This window comes from Notechis scutatus, chromosome 1, assembly GCF_049901735.1.
Source record: "Notechis scutatus isolate UNSWTSFEM ecotype Mainland chromosome 1, rNotScu1.2, whole genome shotgun sequence".
NCBI lineage: Eukaryota > Metazoa > Chordata > Lepidosauria > Squamata > Elapidae > Notechis > Notechis scutatus.
Window position 1 is genome coordinate 303,019,138 of NC_142009.1, and position 24,522 is coordinate 303,043,659.

General features: G+C 39.6%; 1 protein-coding gene across 1 annotated transcript in view; it reads left to right on the forward strand.

The window, feature by feature from the left end:
• AK7 (adenylate kinase 7) overlaps positions 1 to 24,522 on the forward strand; it is a 45,663-nt gene that overhangs the window by 15,598 nt on the left and 5,543 nt on the right. Inside the window, exons 11-16 of the mRNA XM_026679382.2 lie at positions 1,093 to 1,221; positions 2,593 to 2,740; positions 5,846 to 5,974; positions 7,259 to 7,327; positions 10,170 to 10,367; positions 18,886 to 19,106. Of these exons, the coding sequence (XP_026535167.1) occupies positions 1,093 to 1,221; positions 2,593 to 2,740; positions 5,846 to 5,974; positions 7,259 to 7,327; positions 10,170 to 10,367; positions 18,886 to 19,106 (894 nt within the window). The remainder of the gene's footprint in view (positions 1 to 1,092; positions 1,222 to 2,592; positions 2,741 to 5,845; positions 5,975 to 7,258; positions 7,328 to 10,169; positions 10,368 to 18,885; positions 19,107 to 24,522) is intronic.

Here is a 24,522-nt window from a genome sequence, read left to right on the forward strand (position 1 = left end):
AACTGCAATTTGAACTATATTAACATGGGAGTATCAGGGGTGGGATTCTACCAGTTCTGTCCACCTCTGTAGAACTGGTAGCTCTGAAGAGCAGCAGACAGAGAGCATACATAGAACCGGTTCTATGTCTGCTGCTGTTTTGGCCTGCCCGCCCACCCTGTCTCTTACCTGACCTTTATTTCCTGCTTTTTGAACCACAGCTGCTTTGCACGACACAGTTGCCGTTGAAAAAGCAGGAAAAAAGTGCTTTTTCAACTGCTGCACACCTGCATGCAGCGCTGTCCAGGCAGCTAGCTGATGATGATATATGTGCGCGCAGTGCGCGTCAGGCACATGTGTGCGCAAAACGTAAAATCACCGAACCGGTAGTTACACCGGTTGGATCCCACCCCTGGGGAGTATGCTTTTTATCAATCATCAGGAATCCTCTAAAGGTTACAAAAATAGAGCTTGGTGTACATATGGTCCTTGGGGAAAGGTTCCTCAATTATATTATATCCTAAGCTATTTTACAGCCATGGATGGATTAGTCAGTATGGATAGAGCTATTTCCCCGCTATGGGTAGATGTTTGTGCTATTGGGGGAGAGGGGCTGCTGCCATGACCTAATGGGAATATGCAATACACCACATAAGCTAGAACAATTAATCAAAGGAACAACTTGCCTCCAGAAGTTGTAAATGCTCCAACACTAGAAGTTTTTAAGAAGAGATTAGATAACCATTTGCCTGAAGTAGTGTAGGGTTTCCTGCCTAAGGCGAGGGTTGTACTAGAAGACCTCTAGAGTCCCTTCCAACTCTGTTGTTCTTTTTTAAAAAAAGCAGTGCCCTTCATCCTCTTAACGATTGCTATGTTTCAACTATTGTGCCACTATGTCTTAATTGGCAGAACACCGATAGCAGCAGTGTTTTGCCAGCCAGTCTTCTATGATAGCAGGAAGCCTAGAATTGAACCAGAATTGAAGGCTTTTTTCCAGCCTGTATCAGTCATTGTGAACCTAAGTAAAAGATAGGGTTTTTTTTAAAAAAAAAATTTGGTCATGGTGCATGAAGAATTATTAATAAATATGCATTTTAAATCCTTTTCTTTTAGCCAGTTAAAATTTGTATACTTGGTCCTCCTGGAGTAGGGAAAACTTCAATTGCAGAAGAACTATGCAAATATTACAAAGTGCACCACATTAAAATAAAGGAAGTGATCACTAAAGCCATAGAAAATCTGGTAAGCAGATCACTGATGTTGTGGGCTGTTATAAAAGATTACAGAAGTATGAGTAGAATTAAAAATACAGTTTACAGTAACATATTTAAAAACAAAAATGTCCTGCATTGTACGTCATCAGATTATGCATTTTATGGTTTCTGTCATGATGTCTGAAAATAATTCATTTTGCAAGCAAAACATGTGCTTTATAACTTAGGTTCATTCTATTCTCTGCTTCTCAATATTTCAATAGAAAAATTGGAACATATGTAGTTCAGCTGTTAAATAATGTATTTCAGTATGGTAGACTTCTATGTACATTTCTCTTAAATAGTTCTTTAAATTAAACATAGAAGTCCAGTTTAAACTTTAAAAATCAGTTTAAAGTTTATTGGCACAATCATCAAAAGTTGGATTTGTACAAAGTTTAAATCAATTGTATCATCATGGACTAAGGCCAATACAGACATGGCATCTGATTTCTAATTCAGGGTGCAAAACCAATCAGGGAATAGGAATTCAAATTTTCGTTGATAATGTCACATTTCTAATGAAGATTTAAGTTTGCAGTAGCAAGGGCAAGTTTTTAAACTCAGCCTTGAATTTGGGTGGACAGGTTTAGTAATAGTCATGATTACATTTGTACAACTAAAGTTAGTTAACTATTTTCAATTAAGGCATCGAAGCCAGTGGTGGGATTCAATTTTTTTTACTACCAGTTCTATGAGCATGGCTTGGTGGGCATGGTGTGGCTTGGTGGGCATGGCTTAGTGGGCGTGGCAGGGGAAGGATACTGCTAAATCTCCATTCCCTCCCCACCCCTCTAACCTGCTTTCCAGCTCCGTTCTCCTGTGCAGGGCAACCAAAGAAGAACCAGCCAATCAGCTGGGACTCGGGAGGCAGAGAATAGATTGGGGCGGGGCCAATCAGAGGTGGTATTCCGAACTACTCAAAATTTCCACTACTGGTTCTCCAGAACTGGTCAGAACCTGCTGAATACCACCTCTGATCAAAGCTGACCTTTTTCAGCAACTCTCGTGGGAGGATCGGGATCTGAAATGTTTGATGCTGATCCATCTTGCTAAGGGTGTGTTCATATGGATTAGCTATTCACTATTCTCTGGAATAACTTGATTGTGTATCTTTTATTAAAAAAAAACTTTTTAATTTATTTGGTATGTATACTGTTCAGAGTCAGAGATGCATAAGTGGATATTTGCGTGAAACCATTCCCTTTCCCCCCACCTCCACTGTCTACAAAACCGGAAACATTGGGGAACTCTTTCATAGATTGTAGAAACAACGGGGCAAAGTTGCTTTAGTTTTTCCCCAGCTGAATCAAAATTTAGTTCAAATTTTCTTGTCATTTTATTTTAATTTAAACTGCAGGAAAAATTAGTTGCTCCTCGAGAGGGAACAGAGTCTGTAGAAGAAGGGGAAGAAGAAGAGGAAGAGGAGGAGGAAGAACAAGCAGATAATATAGAAGAAGCACAAGAATTGTTAGATGGAGTTAAAGAAAACATGGAGCAAAATTCAGGTTAATGAAAAAATTAGCAAAAATTCACTCTTCTAGAGTAAATGCAATGGTTTTCTTATAGTGTTTCTTCCATTTAACTTTCTTGATTGTATTCACAAAAATATGGAACTGTAACCTGGTTTTATTGATTTTGTGTAAACCTATATTTTGTGGTTTGCAAACCATGATTTATAGCTTTGAATGTTTTGTCATCTCAACCATTTGTGGCTGATTCAATTTTCCATGCCTTTATCACCTCTCAGGTTCATCAGTCTCATCCAGATTATGGTGAACGCTTCAGAGGAAAATAAACATGAGATAAAATATGAATAGGAAAGCAGGAAAGAAATGATAGAAATAGCTGGAAATAGTATTGTTGTAATGGACAGGCCACCAGATTTTGGCTACAAAAATCTAGACAATATAAAGTATGGAATGAGTGGTATGGTAGAACCCATTCATAACAGTTCACAAGAGCTGATTACAGGTAGTCCTCAACCTACAACAGTTTGTTTAGTGACCATTTGAAGTCACAACCCAATTGAAAAAGTGATTTATGACCATTTTTCACACTTAAGACAATTCCAACATTCCCATGGTCACATGATCAAAATTCAGATGCTTGGCAATTGACTCATATTTATGACTCCTTCAGTGTCCTGGTGTCATGTGATCACCTTTTGCAGCCTTCTGACAAAGTCAGTGGGGAAGACAGATTCACTTAAGAATTATGTTACTAACTTAACTGCAATGATTCACTTAACAACCGTGGCAAGAAAGGTCATAAAATGGGGCAAAACTCATTTAACAAATGTCTCACTTAACAATGGAATTTTGGGGCACAGTTGTGGTCATAAGTCAAAAACTACCGGTATTAAAATTTTCAGGAATTTTGCAAGCTGCTTGAGAGAAGAGCAGAGCTATAAAATATGTACCATCCACATCAGCTCTTTGGCAGCCTTGCAGCACAGTGAGCAGCAATGGAACTGACAGAGCTGGTTGTCACACATGTATTAGCACCCCACTATATAAAGGCCTTTATCCTGCTGTGGATAGACAATGTTTAAAATGATGATGATATTGAACACTGCAATTGAAGATTTGATAGATCTAATGATGAATGATGATTGAACATCCCTTCAGCTGCTCTAAGGAGAAATACAGGTAGCCCTTGACTTACACAGTTCGTTTAGTGACTGCACAAAGTTACAACGGCACTGAAACAAGTGACTTATGACCATTTTTCACACTTACAACCTTTGCAGCAGCCGCATGATCATGTGCTCAATATTCAGATTGCAAGGTCCTGTGATCATCTTTTGCAACGTTCTAACAGCAAAGTCAACAGGGAAGCCTAACAACAAGGTTACTAACTTAGCAACCACTAACAACTGTGGCAAGAAAGATTGTAAAATGAGGCAAAACTCACTTAACAAATGCCTAACTTAACGACATAAATTTTGGGCTCAGTGGTGGTCATAACTCGAGGATTACCTGCAATCACTCATCATTAGATCAGCCATTGCCTCCCACCTAGGCTGAGAGAGAATGATTGGCCCAAGCTCACTCAGCTGACTTTGTGAACAAAATAGGACTAAAATTCACAGTCTCCCAGTTTCTAGCTGGATGATTTAACCACTGCACCAAACTGGCTCTTGTTGAAAAGCTATTAAATAATTATTTTGAACTACAGAGGAAAGTATATCTATGTGTGTTTGGAAATGTATGAGCCTGAAACACCACTGCAGCTGCTTTAAGAGTTGAATTATGAGTCTGTCCCTTAAAGCAGGGGTCCCCAACCACCGGTCCGCGGACCGGTACGGTCCGTGGAACAAGTCCTACCGGGCCACTGGCTTGCTGGGCGCCGCCATCTTGTTTTGATGAAAAAGTGCTTCCGGTGAGCTTTTCCGGGTAGAAAGCTCACCGGAAGCACTTTTTCATCAAAACAAGATGGCGGCGCCCAGCTGATGTCGGTACCGGGCCGCACCATAAAAAAGGTTGGGGATACCGGGCCGCGGCGTAAAAAAGATTGGGGATCACTGCCTTAAAGTACACAAACTTTTTTCCCCACTAAAAAAATCTATAAATGTTGCTTTAATGATTAGCAGAAAAGAACTTTCCTTGGAGAAACTTTGAAGTTTTTATTGGTACATTATTTATTGGTACATTATTTTGAATCATTTCTGAAAAGTGTTCTGCCTAGGCACAGGCCAGTCAAACTGGTGGCCCTCATGCCGGAGGGCCCTCATGCAGGCCACACCCACCCCAGCTCCACAAAGACAAAAAAATGTATGCCGTGATACATCACATGACATGATCGCGTTTCACACCCGTGGCCTAGGGATTAGATTAGATATGAAGCATTATGTGGAAAGTTAGTTTAATTTTTTTAATCCAGCCAATTGCAGAAATGTTAAAGAGCACTACTATGGAAATAATGATTGAAGGGTTTAAGGCTTAATCAGATTATAAAAACATAACTTTCTGGTGCCTGATTCCATTCCTTTATATTCTCAGATACAACTGAATCAACTGACATCCATTCTTACAGAAAAAAAATGCCATATAAATGAAAATTATTTGTCTAATAAAAGACTGATAGCCTACATTCAAACAATACGCTGAATTGCAGGCATTTGTTAGAAGCCATGAAGACATAGATAGAATGCTGCATCCACCATCACTTCCCCCTCCTTATTTATTTAAAAGTATTGTAAGGCTACCCATTTTAAGAAGCAGATTTCTGGGGGTGGGGGGGTCACAATAGCAAACAACAATAAAGAAAAAGCAAAATCTTGCCACCCAGCTTTATCCTTGCCAGCTTGTCAGTTTGTCCCCAGCAAATGCTCATTAGCTGAGCTATAAATTCACCCCATTGACTGATTTGTGCAACAAACTGAGTCACAAACTAGCAAACCATGTTTTACTGTAGCATGTTGTGAATTGCCAATCTTTGCAGTTAGTTTATGGATCAGTTTAATTGGGCTAATTGATCAAGCTATAGTTAAAGTAACTATGGGTATGTAATTCTAATACACTATAGGTATAATAAGTATGTGTATAGATAATAGTAATTTTCAGTTTTGACCACTCTGCCTCAACTAATACATCTCCCATTAAAATTAGGTCGTCTAGATGATAACTATGTGATTCGGTTCATGAAGGAAATGCTAATGTCTATGCCTTGTAAAAACCAAGGGTACGTTTTGGATGGGTTTCCAAAAATCTATGACCTGGCAAAAGATCTTTTTAACAGTAAGTATTTGTATACTGCTTTATTAGAACTTAATGTAGAGTGCATTGCATTGCATTACAGCTACTTACCTGTGGCCAGTTTCACAATAACAGATTTCTCCTACCTTGTAAATTGTGCTGAAATAAAGTATTCATCTTATAGCACCTATGTTCTAGTGACAATCATGGATAATTAATATGCCCAGAACATGGCAAACGATAAGAAAGACTGCTGCTGAGAAATTCTAAAAGGCAGTCTGTTCTGCACAGAGGGCAACACTAAACAGTTTTACCTCACTTTCCGTTGAAAATACTGTATCAGTATTCACATGCTATAATATGCATGGTATCTATGTATAAATGTATTTGCGTATAGTCAGTTATATGTATGTTTCTTCATATAGAAAAACTAGTAATTTCATGAGGCTGATGAAATAGTGAAAAATTTGTCTATGAAGATTCTCAGTCATCCAGGTCATGGTTGTCCCAAAGGTGCTTTTTCAAGAGGCAACTGGACTTTCTGGTTTTTTTCTTTGAAGGCACTTCGCTTCTCATCCAAAAAGTTTCTTCAGCTGAAATGGAATTATTTAGTCAAAATATAATATGCAATCAATTATCAAGGCACTTTGTCTCCTGTTTTCTCACAGCCTAATATTTAATGTAAAACTTACTGAAATTCTAGGTAAAAATATATTATGTATTCTTTTAACCATATGGTATTTATGAAATTATGAGACCCATAGCCTCATAAAGTTTTTCATCCTATCATTTCCATTCAACATCTGCCTCCCCTTTTAATTTTATTTATTTATGAATAAATTTACGAAGCTCATGATGGAATGGAATGAGATCATTGTAACTGGTTATCTAAGACCCTAATTTTATGTATCTTTTTTAAGGTCTCTACCCATTATAAATTAATTATATGGTATCTGACAAATTCAGACAAATACAGTGTGGGAAAATCTAAACAAATGCAGCATGGGAATAAAAACATAGAAAAATGTCTGTCCTGCCTTCTAATAGTTGTCTATATTTTTTTCAGCCTTAGATTCAGAAGACCCAGAAATGTTTAGGAAAATGTCAGTAATATACATAAGGTTATAGCATGATTATCTACAAAAATGAAAGGGAAAGAAGCAAGAGTAAGACTAAGACTAAAGAAAGGTGTATAATCTGGCAGTTAGTAGCAAGGGCAATAATTATATTTGGAATAGCCCAAAATATACTCATTAATACTAGACCTCTATTGCAAACTGCAAAATCCCAGTTGTTTTTAAAACCATGTTAATTTTTTTTAAATAGTTGAAGAGGAGGAAGAAGATGATGATATGAGAGGCAAAATGTATCGCTATGACAAATTAATAACTCCTGGTAAGCATACTTGCAATATTTATTTTAATTCTATTTTTAAACCTAGATTGGTTGTAGTCATATGGGAATTGAGAAAATGTGGAAAGCATTCATAATAAAAATGTAAGTGACATACTGCTGAAAACTAAAGGCTCTGTCATGCCCCTGTCAGAATCTGATTCGGAGGGGGAGGACGAACAGCTGACAGGGAGTGGGAGTGTGGCTCCATTGGCTGTGGAAGAAATTGGAGAAGGGCAAAGTCCGGCTGGGCAGAGCAGGGGAGAGGTAGAGCAAGGGAGAGGGAATTCAGAGGAGGACCCAGGTCCACCCCCTCTTCATCCTAGGGCACATAGGGAGGAACAGAGAGGGGAGCAACGTGGAAAGGGTCCTGATTCCCTTCATTAGCTGCAGCTGGGAACACAGTGTTTAAAAAGGGAAGCTGCACACAGCAAGCTGTTGGGAGCAAATTGTGAATTTATCTGGTATTGTCGTGGCTTATCTGTATTCCTAGTGTCTTCCCAACTGCGTCTTCCCAACTGTATGAGTTTTGCCGTGCTTTCAAGTCTAAAAGTCCTTCTCCTGTCATGTTAAGTTAATTACTGCAGCTTGGTTTGTTTGGATTTTTAGTTACAGTCTGTATGTACCTTGCTTTGGACTGAATTTTCTCCAGTTAAAGGCTGTTCCTGGGAGAGTTTTTCTCCAGCGGAAGGTAACCTGGACATTGGGGGCAAAGTTGGAGATAATAAAGGGACTCTTCTTGCTTATTTGACTGTGTTGCCTTTGTGCCATGCCCCTGGTCATCACAGGCTCTTTGTCTTCAATTTTCCCACATCCTGCTCTGTTAACACATATTTTTCATCCATAACATTTATGGTATAAGAAGACACAAGCTGAAAATAGTTTAGTTTACTTTATTGTCATTGCACCTGTACAACAAAATCAAACACCATCTTCAGTGCACATCATACCATGAAAATAAACACAAACATACATCCTTCACACTCCACACATTGAACTGAAAACCCCCAACACCACACCAACGCTGCACTATACAGTAGAATTCAAAAGAGCTACTGCCCTGGGATAGAAGCTGTTTTTCAGCCTATTTGTGGTTGTTTTTATTATTCTGTACCATCTGCCAGATGGTAATATTTCAGAAAAAGGGTTCCCAGGATGAGATGGATCTTTGAGATCTTTCCTATCTGCCACTGTGCAATTGACAAACCATACAGAGGTGCAATAAGTTAAGATACTCTCTATGGTGCAGCAATAGAAGGTCACTAGAAGTTTTTCATTCAGTTGTTGTTTTCTGAGAAGTCTCAGGTAGAAGTCTCAAATACAAGTATTTGAGGGAAAGGAAGTTTACATATTGCCTTTGACCTTCCCCATTCATAATTTACAACAGCACACCTTCCTACAAAATTTCTTTAAAAATAACTAAAAGCATAATGATTTCACAACGCCAAATCCCATCTGTGAGATATTATTTTAAATATTGATCAATATAAGAAGTTGGTGAGAAATACAGAAGTATCCAGCCAGTGCAGTTATGAATCCACTACTCATTGAAAAATTGTCCAGCAAGATAAGGGCATGAAAACAAGGTGGGAAATAGAGTAAAAATGCCTAAGGTACTTCATACTCCAAAACTAATCCCAGAATTGCTAACTGGACATAATATCTCTTCAATAATCTTAAATGCTTCCACCTTCAATACAATCAGGACAATACCTATCCTACAAAGACATTGGCAATCAAACTTAAAACTCAATATTAGCCAATTTCTGTAACCAGTGGCCAAAAGCTATAGAATATATAAAATATTAAATAAATCAAATAACTTGGTTAAACACTTCTTAAATTCAACATTAGTTTATAACTGTCAAGTCATTTCCTTCATGTGAGAATGGATTTCTAATAAATCCAGACTATTCAGCCAGAAAATGCTGAACATTCAGTGGGGAATAAAATGGCAAAAGATATGTTGTTTGAAACTAAGATAGGTATGTTTATGTTGCAACATTGTGGCAAGTATCTCTTGTTACTGAAATTATTAAAACATGTGAATGATTTGCATTTACAGTAAATACAATAGTAATTTTAAAAAACACAAGTAATTAATTATAATTAACAATTCAACTGCAGTAAATATCTTGATATTCACATAAATAAAAAGATGGTTTATTTATCTAATGGTAAATAAAACAGAAAGAATTTTGACTAACCCACTTATTGCACTAAATATAATGGTTGGTTATTTATATTTCAATCTAGCCAGCGAGGTTTGTAAAACATGTTTTGTAGATTATCATGTGTGATTCTAGCTAACTTCAGATTCTTCAAGACACACAGCATCATCTGTAATAAACTGCAATGATGCCAAAGTAACAGACACACAATGATGCAACCGCCCATTATATAATTGTGTCCTGAAATATGTAAATTATAGTATTTAAGTGATGAAATACTATTCCCTGTCATCCTGTTAATACTATGCAACAAACTACAACTGAGCAAATTATATCCTGAATCAGCACAATATGTGAATTTAATCTTTCAAAAATGATTTGTTCACATTGATATTTTGTCCATTCAAGATATCTTGCATGAAAGATAAAAGAAAATATATCTTTAATTATGTAAAGTCAGATGTGTGCTTGGTAGTTTCAGATCAAATTTTGTCTCCATGTAAGCCATATATATTTCAGCATTCTTGTAATCTTTATATATCCTTTATATAGTTTTTAAACAGGATCTCAATACTACTGATTCATCATTGTGCACAGAAAGGTAATTCAAAAGATGAACTAAGCAGGTCACTCTAATACCATTATAATATCTGAAATGTTTTTTTATTTTGTAGACTATGTTGTTTCTTTGAATGCTTCTGATGAATTCTTGAAAAACCGAATCATGAATCTCCCTGAAAGCATTGTTGCTGGAACGCATTATGCCCAGGATCGATACTTAAGATCCCTCAGTCTTTTTAGGGACTTAAACACTGAGGATGAAACTGTTCTCAACTATTTTGATGAAATAGAAATACATCCACAATATATTGGTATGATATAAAATACATTTAATTCCATTTCATTTTATCTACCATTATGATCTTTTGTGTCATTTTCATGTACTATCAATAGATAACAAATGATTAAAATTACAACATGCACAGTATTATATGTCAAATTTTGTTAAGCCAACTTGAAAACAGCAAATAAAGGGAAACAAGAAAATAGCTTAATTATTTTAATTATGCCTTTCGGTCTCAATTTCTCATACCCAGCTAATTTTCTCAACATGTAGAAAGGAAGTCATAAAAGAGAATTAAAATATAAAAAGGGATTGCCCTCCACAGTCAGCATATGTAACCTCAGCTGCATTGTGAGGTAATTAAAGAAACCAATACTTCTGCAAATCCAGACAGCATCTGTTTCACTACAACAATAATCACTAAATTATGATAATAAAACTAGTATCAGATCAAATGATGTTATTAATAGCAATGACATAAATTTGGGTGACTTTTTTTTTCATATGAAAGGCCACACTGATGATTGGAGAAGTTTTTGATTATGACTGGAGAGACCAGCAAAAGGTGGAGTAACAGTAGGAATAGGCTCCAGACTGGCATCTACTTTATACCCTGCCTATTCATGCATTTTTGCACACAACATATCCTTTTCTCACACATGAACCTATTCACACTTGTCAAGTGAATGTGTGAGCTCCCTTTGAAGAATCTTCTCACAAAATCAGATACAGTTCAGATAGTCTTTCTAAATGATCTAATTATAAGCTGCTAAACACTTTACTCAGATATATGGCAGTTGATTATTTTAAGTTATAAATATCCTTATTTCTTTTACTACAGATAGTTCTCCACTTATGACCACAGTTGAAACCAAAATTTCCATTGCTAAGCAAGGCAGTGATTAAATGAGTTTTGCCCTATTTTACAATCTTTCTTGCCACAGTTGTTAAGTGAATCACTGCAGTTGTTAAGTCAGTAACACAATCGTTAAGTGAATTTGACTTCCCCATTGACTTTGCTTGATAGATCACAAAAGCTGATCACGTGACACTGCAACAATCATAAATACATGCCAGTTGCCAAGCAGCTGAATTTTGATCACATGACCATGGGGATACTGTAACAGACATGTGAAAAATGTTCATGAGTCACTTTTTTTAGTGGCATCGCAACCTCTCATGGTCACTAAACAGATGGTTGTAAGTCAAGGACTATCTGTATTCAGAAGTTATTTGTTTATTGTTAAAAGTGGTAGACAAGAGAAGAGAAGGCCCAATTCAAATCCCTCCTCAATTTTGCAGTCTCAATGTGTGATACAAATAACAGTCTCTCAGGCTAAAGTACCTCTTTTCAGTGATAGTGGGAATAATACAGTTTCGCTGGCAAACTGCTTCCAAGAATTCCTCAGGTACTGATATATTAATGATTGGATAATACCAATCAATTTAGGCCTCCTGATGTACCTTAATTGCCCATCCTGAAATCTTTAATGTTCAGTCAGGGTCTTCCCTGACCTATTGTAGGAAAAAGAGAAAACAACATGTAGCTCAAAACACAGAAGGAAATGTTTGCATGTCGCACAGGTTTTAATGAGAAATTCCACTATTAAACCAAATCCCTAGAAACAAAATGGAGTATGGTGACTAAGGTTTCCAATAGAAGAGAATATTTGTAACTCAGGGTTGAAAGGGGGAGTCCTTGGTTATCTCTGAACTTGGTTGTTTTCTTGCAGAAATGCCTTTACCTAATTAGGCAATATTGTCAGTTACATGTGTTTGTTTACATTTGTATGCTGATCATTTATCATTTCCTTTATTGAGAAAAAGGGATTATAGGAAAAAAGATTTTCTTTCTCTGTCACAAACACAGAATTCCAAATAAAAACAGTAGTCAGCTTATGTAAAATTGTTATTGAATAGATTCATGGATTCCAGCACATGTTATAAAGAAGTATAGAGGGGTCTTGAAGAAGGAATTCAATAGCCATTAGGTCAGTGGTGGGTTTCAAAAAGTTTTCCTACCGTGTGCACGCTTTGCACACGCACAGTGTTTGCAACTCACCTTCTGCTGCAAGCCTTGTATGTAAAACAGCTGATGCGCAGCAATTGGCTGTGCTGCGCAAAGCAGCTGAGGTTGAAAAGCAAGAAATAAAGGTCAGTATAGAGCTGCGGTGGTTGGGAGGCTCCAGCAGCTGATCATCGGAGCAAACCGTTCGCTCACAGATGTTCCTCAGAGCTACCAGTTTGGCCGAACCGGGCCGAACTGGTAGAATACCACCGCTGCGTTAGGTGAATGCCAGCTTAGCCTTGGAAGGGAGGATGGAGTGAAAAAGAAATTCAAGACTGCTCCATCTTGATTCTCTTTGGTATAATAAGGCGAGAGGGAATTTCTGTTCAGGTTTTCAAGATCCTGTTTTAATTAATAACAAATCAATTGATAAATTAACAATAACTTTAGTGATAGAATTCCAATAGTTCTTCTGATATCTGTTTCTTGGCCTGGTCAATCTCGAAAGAAAAGTACCTGTTCAGAATTTATTGAAGAGAAAATAGTTGGAGAAATATTGTGGGTGCCTTGTGCTTGAATGCTGTTAGGCAGGGTCCTCTCCTCATTCCTTTTTCATTTCTTTTTCTCCTCAGTACTACACTGTCTTATAGAATAAGGGAGATATAAAAGGCTGCTGTTTTTGAGAAGCTTGTCCGACTTTGTCCAGAGCTTCTTCTCTGATGTCCTGTGTCTAACCAGTAAGCCAGAAAATTACAAAGTGGCTAGTTAGAAAAGGTTTTCAACATGTTTAAGGACTTTGTTTGGAAAACAAAAGATGAATTCCATCTTTCAAGCATAGGGGACATCATGTGGAGGGGGGACGCCTTTTTAACCGGGACGAGCCTCGCAGGCAAAGAAGAATCTGAGCGGCAGATCCGCAGAAAAGTAGGGCTTGATCTTGCAAGGGATCCACTGGGAATCCAAGATCCCAGGAACTTGGCATCTTAGGAGTTAGGATTTTCTGTCCCAAAGTTGGTTGGGGAGACGACGAGCAGCGAGGGAGGGAAAAAGTCGGAGGTGACACCGCTGCGCTGCCGCTGCCACTGCTACCCTGCCACCCCCATTTCCCTCTTCCCTCTTTCTCCTCGCCAAATTGCTAATCCGGACTCCAAGAGTGATAGAAGCAGAGGTATATTAAAGCCAGGAGTGAATGCTCAATACAAATCTGAGTCTACACAGTAAAAATATAAACTGTTTGAATTTACCAGTGCAAGACGTGCCTCTCTCTCTTAAAAGCAACAAACTTTGAAAGAGTATTCAGTTAACTAGAGGGGCCCAGAAATCTCATTCATCAAGGGAAAACAAAAACAAATAGTTTCCTGTGAGCTGTTCAATCTTTCCTTCACTCAGATAAAAACCCTTGGATCATTGTGTTACAACTTCCTGTTTACAGAGTAATAGCGATCTGCTATTCAAACAGCGATAAATTCCTCCCATTCAGCTGCCAGTTAAACAATTAACCTGTTCCTTGCAGACTCTTAATACTACCTCATTACCTCAAATCTTGCAACTTTTCTACCTCATCACCTATATCAACGATTAGATAATCAATTTCTATAAAATATTTTATTAATGGTTTAACTGATTTATTGTTTTTAATTGATTAGTGTGATTAGAGTGTTTAGTGCAAATAATGTGATTACTGACTAGTTTAAAAGATCAAAATTCATGTAATTTAATTGAATAGCAAAATCATTGATTTAGTGAATTTAAATGAACAGTGTGATTAATGATTAGTGTAATTAATTGATTAGTGATTAGAGTAATTAATTGATCAGGCTGATTGTTGCTCAGGAATATTATCTGACTTGAGAGATTACTGCAATTGATTGTTTGATGTAATATTGGCTATATAGATTACCCAAAATTGTTCCTTTAATTAATTCAATCAACGTACTATTTTAACAATCCTACCATGCCAAAAAGAAAATCCTACGTCAAACCACAACCTAAAGAGAAGATGATCCCCACCAATGAACCACAAGACTCCTGCACATGCCTTAAATGCTACAAAAATCTAAAGGATAATGAAAACTCCATCAAATGTTCTCTGTGTAAAAATACACTCATCATGACTGCTTGGGATTACCTGAGCAGATGATTCAATACCTAAAATCATCCAATGAGTTTCCATATTTCTGCAAATCATGCAGACCCAAACTGGATCTGTCTGAAAGACTTGATACCATCGAAACCATTGAAACATCCCCTACCATCGAAACCATTAAAACATCCCTCAACATCATAGTAGCATCCCTGGACGCCATAAAAGAAAGAATATCCAACCTTGAAAAAAAGACACAACGCAAAAACCTGAACATCCAATAGCTACAAACCACATCTCTACCAAACAACCACAATCCAATCCAAAACCCAATCCACAAATAAACACAACCCAGACAAATATTGATATCCCAATCCTCATCAGAGAAGCCGTTGAGCGTGAACGGAAACGTCCAAACGCCATCTTATTTGGTCTAGAAGACATTAATGTCAATGGTGACATCACAACTGTCCGAAACATCATCAGAGATTATCAAGCATCAACCATCTCCGCTGATGAAATACTTGACATTTCCGCATCGACCGAGAGCTCAAAAATAGAGACGGCTCTGTGGCCCCACGCTTGTGCAGGGTCATTTGCAAAAATGAATCAAGCAAACGTAAATTCATTTATACTATAAACTCACTCGCCAAAACCAACACCAACCATAAGAACCTCCGTTGCCCCTGACCTAACCATACAGCAACGTGCCCGCTCCCGTGTACTCCGCATCGAACTCAAAAACCATCTAGACAATGGAGAGAAGGACCTGTACATTGACTACCATGCTGACTGTATCAAAAGTAAGCCACGCAACCCAATACTCAGCTTTTACCCTCAACCACAACCCTACCTCAACCCATCCACCATCACCCAAGACTAGGCACGCACGCCCCCAACTACCTCAATTCCAACTACTGCCGGCCTTAAATGCAAACTACTCAATGCAAGAAGCCTCGTGAATAAAATACCTGAATTTCTCTTCCTCCTAAATATGGCTAACTTCGACATTATATTTGTCTGTGAAACATGGCTCAATGCATCTCTCCCGACTCCATTACCACAGTAAGAGACTATCATGTTTACCGATCAGATCGTGAAAATCGTCGAGGAGGTGGTGTTGCTATATTCTATAAAAATCCTTACATCTAAAAAATATCCAAGTTACCCAGGAGCTTGCCCTTCCTGAAACCATCATCTGTGAACTATCCTCAAATATCACAATTCGATTCTTACTATGTTACAGAGCACCTGATTATGACATCGAACATGTAAACAAGCTAAATACATTACTAACATGGGCTGCATCCTGCCCATACCCTTTTATCCTTCTTGGTGATTTCAATCTACCTCATATTGACTGGACCCTAAATGATTGTACAACTGAAATCATACATACAACCTTCTACAATGCTATTACAAATCTGGGACTGGAACAACTAGTAATCAACAACACTAGACTAAACAACTGCCTCGATCTCATCTTCTGCAACAGTTTGAACTTAATTTACGGAATACAAACTAAAGAACCCTTTTCCAGTAGTGACCACAATATGATTGACTTTTGTCTCAACATACGTCCACACAAAAATCACCACAATGATGTAATCCCTATTGTAACTTCAAAAAGGCAACTATGATCTTATAGACAACGATCTCTCATCCCTTGATTGGCAATCTCTATTCACTGGATGCAATACCGTTGAAGACCATTACAACATATTTTTACTTGAAGTCAAAAGAGTCATCAAACTATATGTTCCAACAACAACTCCCAAAACAAAACAAAAAGCAGATTACCCATATCAATAAGGAAACTTCAATCCAAAAAGAGATCACTCTGGCAGAAAAACAAACCGGTCACGTTGCCAATTTCAAAAACCGATACAAAAATTTATGCCACCAGATAAAGACTGAATGCACCAATTATCACATTAAACAAGAGGAAAACCTTCTAAGCACCAATTCCACCGTGCTTTTTACAATTTTGTAAACAACAAACTAAAAGACTCAAGGTCCATCTCTCCTTGATAGGACCTGATGGTAAAGACTGCAACGACGACACCATTAAAGCCAACATCTTTAACACATTCTTCGGCTCAGTATTTGTAAACAGCAATGGATCATGCCCAGTATTTCCTAGCCGTACCACAGATAACAACAATGATCTAATACATATCGATTTCACAGAAGACAATGTCGAAAAATCACTACGCAATCTAAAACCATCTCTATCTATTGGACCGGATGGAATATGTGCCTACTTCTTAAGAAAGCTATCCACTGCCATAGCCAAACCTCTAAGCATAATCTTTGAAAAATCTTTCAGGACCAGCTCCTTGCCTAACCTATGGTCACAAGCCACAGTCATCCCCATCTTCAAAAAGGAGACCCAAGCCTAGTTGAAAATTACAGGCCAATCTCCTTATGCTGCGTCACCTGTAAAGTCATGGAATCAATTATTAACCAATCCATCATCCTCCACTTAGAGACAAACAACCTACTCTCCAATAAACAATTTGGTTTCAGAAAAAAACTATCCTGTAATCTGCAACTCTTACACTGCAAAAACATATGGACGACACAACTCGACCAGGGCAAAGCAATAGACGCAATCTACATAGACTTCTGTAAAGCCTTTGATTCAGTGGTACACGACAAACTACTCCTAAAAATAAAATCCTATGGTATCTCTGGACAACTGAATTACTGGATAGAAGCATTCCTGTCAAACAGACAACAAATGGTCAAAATCGGGAGCGTCCTATCAAATCCAGTACCTGTCAATAGTGGTGTCCCCCAGGGCAGTGTTCTAGGACCAACTCTCTTCATACTCTACATAAACGACCTCTGTGATCATATTAAGAGCAATTGCGTTCTCTTCGCTGATGATGTAAAGCTGTTCAATACCACAGACAATACTGCTACCCTACAAAAAGATCTTGACTATGTATCTGAATGGTCAAACAAATGGCAACTTCAAATCTCAACAAATAAATGCTCTGTCTTACATATTGGCAAAAAAATCAGAAAATAAAATACAAGCTGAATAGTCAAGATCTTGTTGATGACCCAAGCTCTGTAAAGGACCTTGGAATACTCACCTCTAATGATCTAAGTGCTAGAGCCCACTGCAACTACATAGCCAAAAAGGCATTAAGAGTTGTTAACCTAATCCTACGTAGTTTTTCTCTGGTAATATCACACTACTAACCAGAGCATACAAAACATTTGCTAGACCAATACTCGAATACAGTTCATCAGTCTGGAACCCTCATTACGTATCTGATATTAGCACAATTGAGAAAGTCCAGAAATATTTCACAAGAAGAGTTCTCCACTCTTCTACTCGTTGTAGAATACCTATGCCACCAGACTTGAAATTCTAAAACTAGAAAACCTTGAATTACGCCGTCTTCGGTCTGACTTAAGCATGGTATATAAAATCATACATTGCAATGTCCTACCTGTCAATGAATACTTCAGCTTCAACCATAAAAACACAAGAGCACACAATAGATACAAACTCAAAGTAAACCGCACCAAACTTGATTGCAGGAAATACGACTTCAGCAATAGAGTGGTCAATGTCTGGAATACTCTACCCGACTCTGTAGTCTCTTCCCCAAACCCCAAAAACTTTAACCTTAGACTGTCTACTATTGACCTCACCCCTTTCCTAAGAGGTCTGTAGGGGCGTGCATAAGCGCACCATCGTGCCTACCGTCCCTGTCCTATTGTTTCTCTTATTCTTTTATTTTTCTTATATGTACCCATTTCATGTATTCACAACTATGTATACACTTATACTTATTATCTTGTAAACAATTGGCAAATCAAATAAATAAAAAATAAAATAAATAAATATGCTTTGACAAAACACTGTTGTGTCATACCAGAATCAGTTTATCGCATTATCTTACAAGATAGTTATTATGGAAGAAAATTGGGGGAAAAACTATATATGTTGCCTAGAGGTCGTGGAGGAAAGATGTGATATAAATATGAGAAGCAAATGAATTAAATGACTGCTTAGATTCAAAGCTATCATAGTGGAATGTCCACAGTTTAATATTTTCTTGCTGTTACCGATAACAGTCATAGAGCCATAGATGTTCCATGTCTACTTTTTAAAACTCTTTTAATGAATAGTTTTGTACATTTGACAAATTTCATTACTTTTGCTCCACACATATATTATTCTGGGTTGTATCATGCAAAAATACATGGTCCCTTCAAATATTACAACACTATACATTTGCCTATATTAATAGAAAAATTATATATTGAATATTGCTTTGGTGCCATTCATTTGGCATATTTTTTGCTAAATTTGCAAGGAGGCATTTTTAACAAAGCAACTGGCTTGTTTATAATAATTAAAAAGTAATAACATTGAATATAATTTTATGTAACTCACAATTTTTTTCTATCCTGCCTTTTTACACTTCAAAGATGTTTCAAAATTTGAGGGCCTGGAAAACAGAGTTATAGCAAAAGAAATAATCAAAAACATTGGTGAACCTAGAAATTATGGTATGACAGATGAAGAAAAGGAAGAATTTGAACGGCAACTAGCAGAAGAACGCCTTGCTAGAGAAGCTAAAGAAAAGGCTGACTTGGAGAAACAGGAGTTGGAAGAAAGGGCCCAAAAAATAGCAAACTGGGAAGAATGGGTAAGTTAATCCTAAATATAAGAAAAATTTAGCATATTTACAGATTTCTTACCAAAGAAGGAGGAAAGAGGGAAAAAAATATTTCAGGAAGCACTATACAGGTAGTCCTTGACTTAAAAGAGTTCATTTAGTGACCGTTCAAAGTTTACAATGACACTGAAAAAAGTTTTGATCATTTTTAATACTTATGACCATTGCAGCATCTCCCTGGTCATGTGATCAAGATTCATATGCTTGGCAACTGGTTCATCTTTATGATGGTTGCAGTGTCCCTGGGTCATGTGATCAACTTTTGCAACCTCCTGGCAAGCAAAGTCAATGGGAAAGTCAGATTCAGTTAACAACTGTTTTACTAACTTAACACTGCAATTATTCACAACAATTATATCATAAAATGGGCCAAAGCTCACTTAACAAATAGCAACATAAATGTTGGGGTCATTTGTGGTTGTAAGTTGAAGGCAACCTGCACTTGATGTTTCTATTTAGTTTGTTTGAAAGGAAGTGCTGCTAAGAGATTTAGATATTTTGTATCTAAACTCTAATATTCTCAGGAGCAGTGATAAGAGCTGAATTGAACACATAGGAAAAAAATAGAGTTTGTCAGAGCGTTTGGCACCTTTATGAGATAACCCAGGGGCACTACACAGCACATAGAGACTTAGACAGTAACAGTGGTTTAATATACAACAGGTATATACAGACAATATAAATGTGGTGGCAATACCTTCACAAGCAAGCTTTTCTTCTTCTTAACACACAGAGAACTTCTGCACTGAATACTGGTCACAAGGAAAAAGAACCATGCCCTCTAATGGCTGCCTTTATATACACACCTCTTAAGGGGAACTTAAAGGGAAATACCCATACTCTGCTGAATCACTCTTGTTACATCAGCTAGACTTACATCAGCTTCACAGTATCGTGCAGCTACTCACTGCTGGTCAGTTTCTAAACCTTCATTTCTTAACAGAGTTGGATATTACTATTGAGTTCACCCCACTCAGTGCAGGAACTCACCCTGAAGCACCCCAAACGATTGTCCAACCTCTGCTTCACACATTTAATGAACAAGCACCTAGCATTTCCTGGCAATAGATTTGACTGTAGAACTGCTCTGTTAGGAGAGTTCACCAAAATTTTTATTCATGGAAGTTAATTCATTGTTTTACATATGTCTCCTGGGATGATAGCGAAAAATGTTCTTTTTTATGACATTAAATACGGTATTTAAAAAGTGTTGTCAAAGAACAATCCCATGTTACCCATGCTCCTCGTGTGACTTAGTTTCCTTATTTGATATTCTTTTAGGTCTTATTTTCTAAAGGCTTAATATCTTCAGAGCCTCTCTTCATAACTTAATTTCCAGTCGCCTGGTAATCTTTCTTGATTTTCTCTGAACTTTTCCCACTTGGGAAATGTGACTTCTGGGGAGAGGCAAACTTGGATGAGATATTCAAGTGAGTCTAATGTACAATACAGTAGGCTTATCACTTCCTTTGATTTGGAAATTAATTTCTGTAAATTCAGCCTAAAGTTGCATTAATATTTTTTCCAGCCACATAACACTGCTAACTTACATCCAGTTTGTAGTTAACAATAATTAAATCTTTTTCACATAAACCACTGCCAAGTATAACCTGTTCTATATATCTACATCTGATTTTTTTTCCTATACAACTAACTTAGCATTTTATGTTAATTTTTCAGCCCATTTCTTTGAATTTTATTTTTGTCTTCTAGTATATTAGCATTATCTCATCTGCAAATCTGATGTTACCTTTTCCTGCAACTCATGAATACAAATATTTAAAAGTATAGGGCCAAGGAATGAATGTTTTGACATCCCATTTGAAACCTCACTTCAATTTCACGAGGAATTTTGTGATTAGTGTTCTATGTGTATAGCTTTCATACCTGCTATATCCTTTTAGTCATCATGCCAGCACACATGTGCTAATCAAGATGTGTGGTACTTTTAAAAATTCTTTTGCTAGTATCAAAGTATCAAAATAGTATCAAAATTTTTATTTAGAGCATTCCCACTAGCTACTAATGGAAGATATTTCCCAGTTCCTCCTCAGCTGGGACACACTACAGATGCTGAGAAGAAATGGATGCAGAAGCGAGCTGCCAGAAAATGGAATTCTTTTAATGTAGGAAGGCAAGAAGCAAAAAAGTGACAGAGCTAGAGCAGTCCTGGCTTGCAAGCAGTTTAGCAGCATGAATCTGAGCCTTTTATGCTTACCGTATATACTCGAGTATAAGCCAAGTTTTTCAGCCCATTTTTTGTGCTGAAAAAATCCCCTCGGCTTATACTCGAGTCAGATTCCCTCTGAAAAAAATGGTGTGGAGCTCCGGAGCTGGGCAGGCGCTTCCCTGCTTCCGTGTTTCCTTTGCAATTTTTAAGCATGGGGGTAATCGGAAGCAGAAAAGTTCTTGCATGAGGATATATTTTTTCTTTTTTAACTGTTTTTAAGGGGGGAAAGACCCACCGTCATGTGAGAATGCTCAGACACGAAATCTATCCGCCCGAAAATAAGTGTGTGTGTGTGTGGGGGATTTTAACAGTGGGAAGATGTAGGGAGAAGGCAAAAGCGACGGAAGATCCTTCAGGGGAAACTGAGGGGAGACTCACCCTTGGTCCAGATGAGCCCCCTTCCCGCCCCTAAGGAAGCAGAGGCAGCCAGCAAGGGCAGGCAAGCCCCACTTCACAGACTCTGTCCGTCCACGCTCCCACCCAAAGCCACAAAGTCCCCAATCGCGCAGCCCAGAATCGCCTCCCCTCGGGGCAGGAACGACGGCCGGTTTTTCCCGAGACAAGAAGCTCCGCCGTGCAATGAAAGCGCCCTGGCTCTAGGCTCGCGGGCTCAGAAAACAACGCGAACCGAGGTTGCTTCAGCTCCGCTCGGCTTCTCCAACATCCGGCACCGCCCTGTTCTATGTGCCGGGCCCGGCAAGTCCGAGCAGCCAGCGCGTGGAGCAGGGCGGCACCTGAGATCGTTGGCTGCCTCTTTCGCAGCATGGGAGGCCTCCTCGGCTGGCCAGCTGCTCTCCTCCTTCTCTGCCTGTTTGTTCTGTGTGACCGAGAAAGAGGAGACCGGCCGGCTGGTTGGGGAGGCTTTCTGCGCCGAGGAGGCGGCTGTTGGTGTCCGGCTTTGCTCCGCTTCTCCGGTGCGGCCCTGTTCTTTACTTGGGCAGCCGGGCGCCGCAACGGCGCCACGGCGGCAACAAGCAGTTCCGCCCAGGCTCTGCTCAGGTTTCCGGCTGGGGCTGTTGGGAGTCGCTGCCGCTGGCGCGCCCCAGTCCCGCGTCGCCTCGGGAAGGGAAAGGCAAAGCGCTTTTGCCTTTCCCTTCCCGGCTGGGGCTGTTGGGAGTCGCTGCGCCGGCGCGCCCCAGTCCCGCCGCTCGCCGGGAAGGGAAAGGCAAAGCGCTTTTTGCCTTTCCCTTCCCGGCTGGGGTTGTTGGGAGTCGCTACCGCGCGGCCCCAGTCCCGTGTCGCCTCGGGAAGGGAAAGGCAAAAAGAAGAGCCGCGGCAGCGCTTGCAACAGCAGCAGCGGCACCGGAGGCTCAGGCTCAGCGGCTCCTGGTTTTGCCCCACCCTTCCCGAGGCGACGCGGGACTGGGGCCACACGGCGGCAGCAACTCCCAACAGCCCCAGCCGGGAAGGGAAAGGCAAAAGCACTTTGCCTTTCCCTTCCCGAGGCGACGCAGGACTGGGCCGCACCGGCGGCAGCGACTCCCAACAGCCCCAGCCGGACACCTGAGCGGAGCCCAGGCGGAACTGCCTGTTGCCGCCGTGGGCGCCGCTGCGGCGCCCGGCTGCCCAAGTAAAGAACAGGGCCGCGCCGGACCATTGGAGAAGCGGAACAAAGCCGGACACCAGCAGCCGCTTCTTGTCTCGGGAAAAACCGGGCGTGCGTTGCTGCCCCCTGAGGGGAGGGCGATTCTGGGCTGCGCGATTGGGGACTTCGTGGCTTTGGGTGGGTGGGAGTGAGGACGGACGGAGTCTGTGAAGTGGGGCTTGCCTGCCCTTGCTGGCTGCCTCTGCTTCCTTAGGGCGGGAAGGGGTTCATCTGGACCAAGGGTGAGTCTCCCCCTCAGTTTCCCTGAAGGATCTTCCGTCGCTTTTGCCTTCTCCCTACATCTCCGCTCAGGTGTCCGGCTGGGGCTGTCGGGAGTTGCTGCCGCCAGTGCGGCTCCGGTCCCGTGTTGCCTTGGGAAGGGTGGGGCAAAACCAGGAGCCGCTGAGCCTGAGCCTCCGGTGCCGCTGCTGCTGTTGCAAGCGCTGCGCGGCTCTTCCTTTTGCCTTTCCCTTCCCGAGGTGACGCGGGACTGGGGCCGCCGGCGGTAGCGACTCCTGACTCAGGGGCCTCCGAGGGAGGGGAAGAGAGTGACTCCTGCCTCCCGCTGTCATCATCATCTTCTTTTGGGTTAGTGAATCAATTAAACCTTTCATGATAGTGAGATCGTTTCCCAAATTAATTATTTTTATTTTTGAAATTTACCAATAGCTGCTGCATTTCCCACCCTCGGCTTATACTCGAGTCAATAAGTTTTCCCAGTTTTTTTGTGTAAAATTAGGTGTCTCGGCTTATATTCGGGTCGACTTATACTCGAGTATATATGGTAATTTCCTTTGCAGCTCCTGCAGCTTGATGAGTTTTGATGTGTTTCTGATTGCCCTGAGTTTTGTTTTCCTGGGTTAATTTTGTCCCAGGCCTTTTATTTTTCCTGTCCTTGGGGTTTTAATCCTGTCAGGAGCAGGAACAAGGGAGTTTTGGTTTGCCTTGGGGAGTTTATTTTTAGCCTGATTGCCCTTATCTTAATGGCTCTACTTAAATGCTTCTGTTGTCAGCTGCTCTGAGTTTTCCTTTCAGATGGTGCTTCTTGGTTTTCTTAAAGGGGAAAGGGCTGGCTTGAGTCTCTTGGCACTTTTTTCCTGAGGTTTCAGGTGCTGTGAGGTTTCTGGCACTGTCCTTTTGGGATGTATTTCCCACACTACTGGGGAAGTTAATTTAAAAAAGAGAGGAAAAGATTAGGGGGCAAACCTATAATGCTGGTCCCTGATAATGTTGCTCTTTTTTTTTTTTTTTGAATACCTGGAAATCTCTAGAATCTTCTCACATATTGATGTTATCTTCCAGATCTTTTGAAAACAGGACATTTGCCCTCAAGTCATTCAACAGTTTGCCTGCTCTCCAAAATAGAGAAATTAATATATAAATATTTAGCCAGAACTTCAGCAAATTCCTTCAGTGCTTTAAAATTCAGTTCATTCAACTTTTAACTTATTCCAAAGGCTAATGTAATAGGAAGGATGAATATCCTTGAAGAACAGGAAAAAGAGACACAACCAAGACAATGGTCAGATAAAAGAAATTTGAATCTGATTAAGGGAGGGAGATGGGAAGTA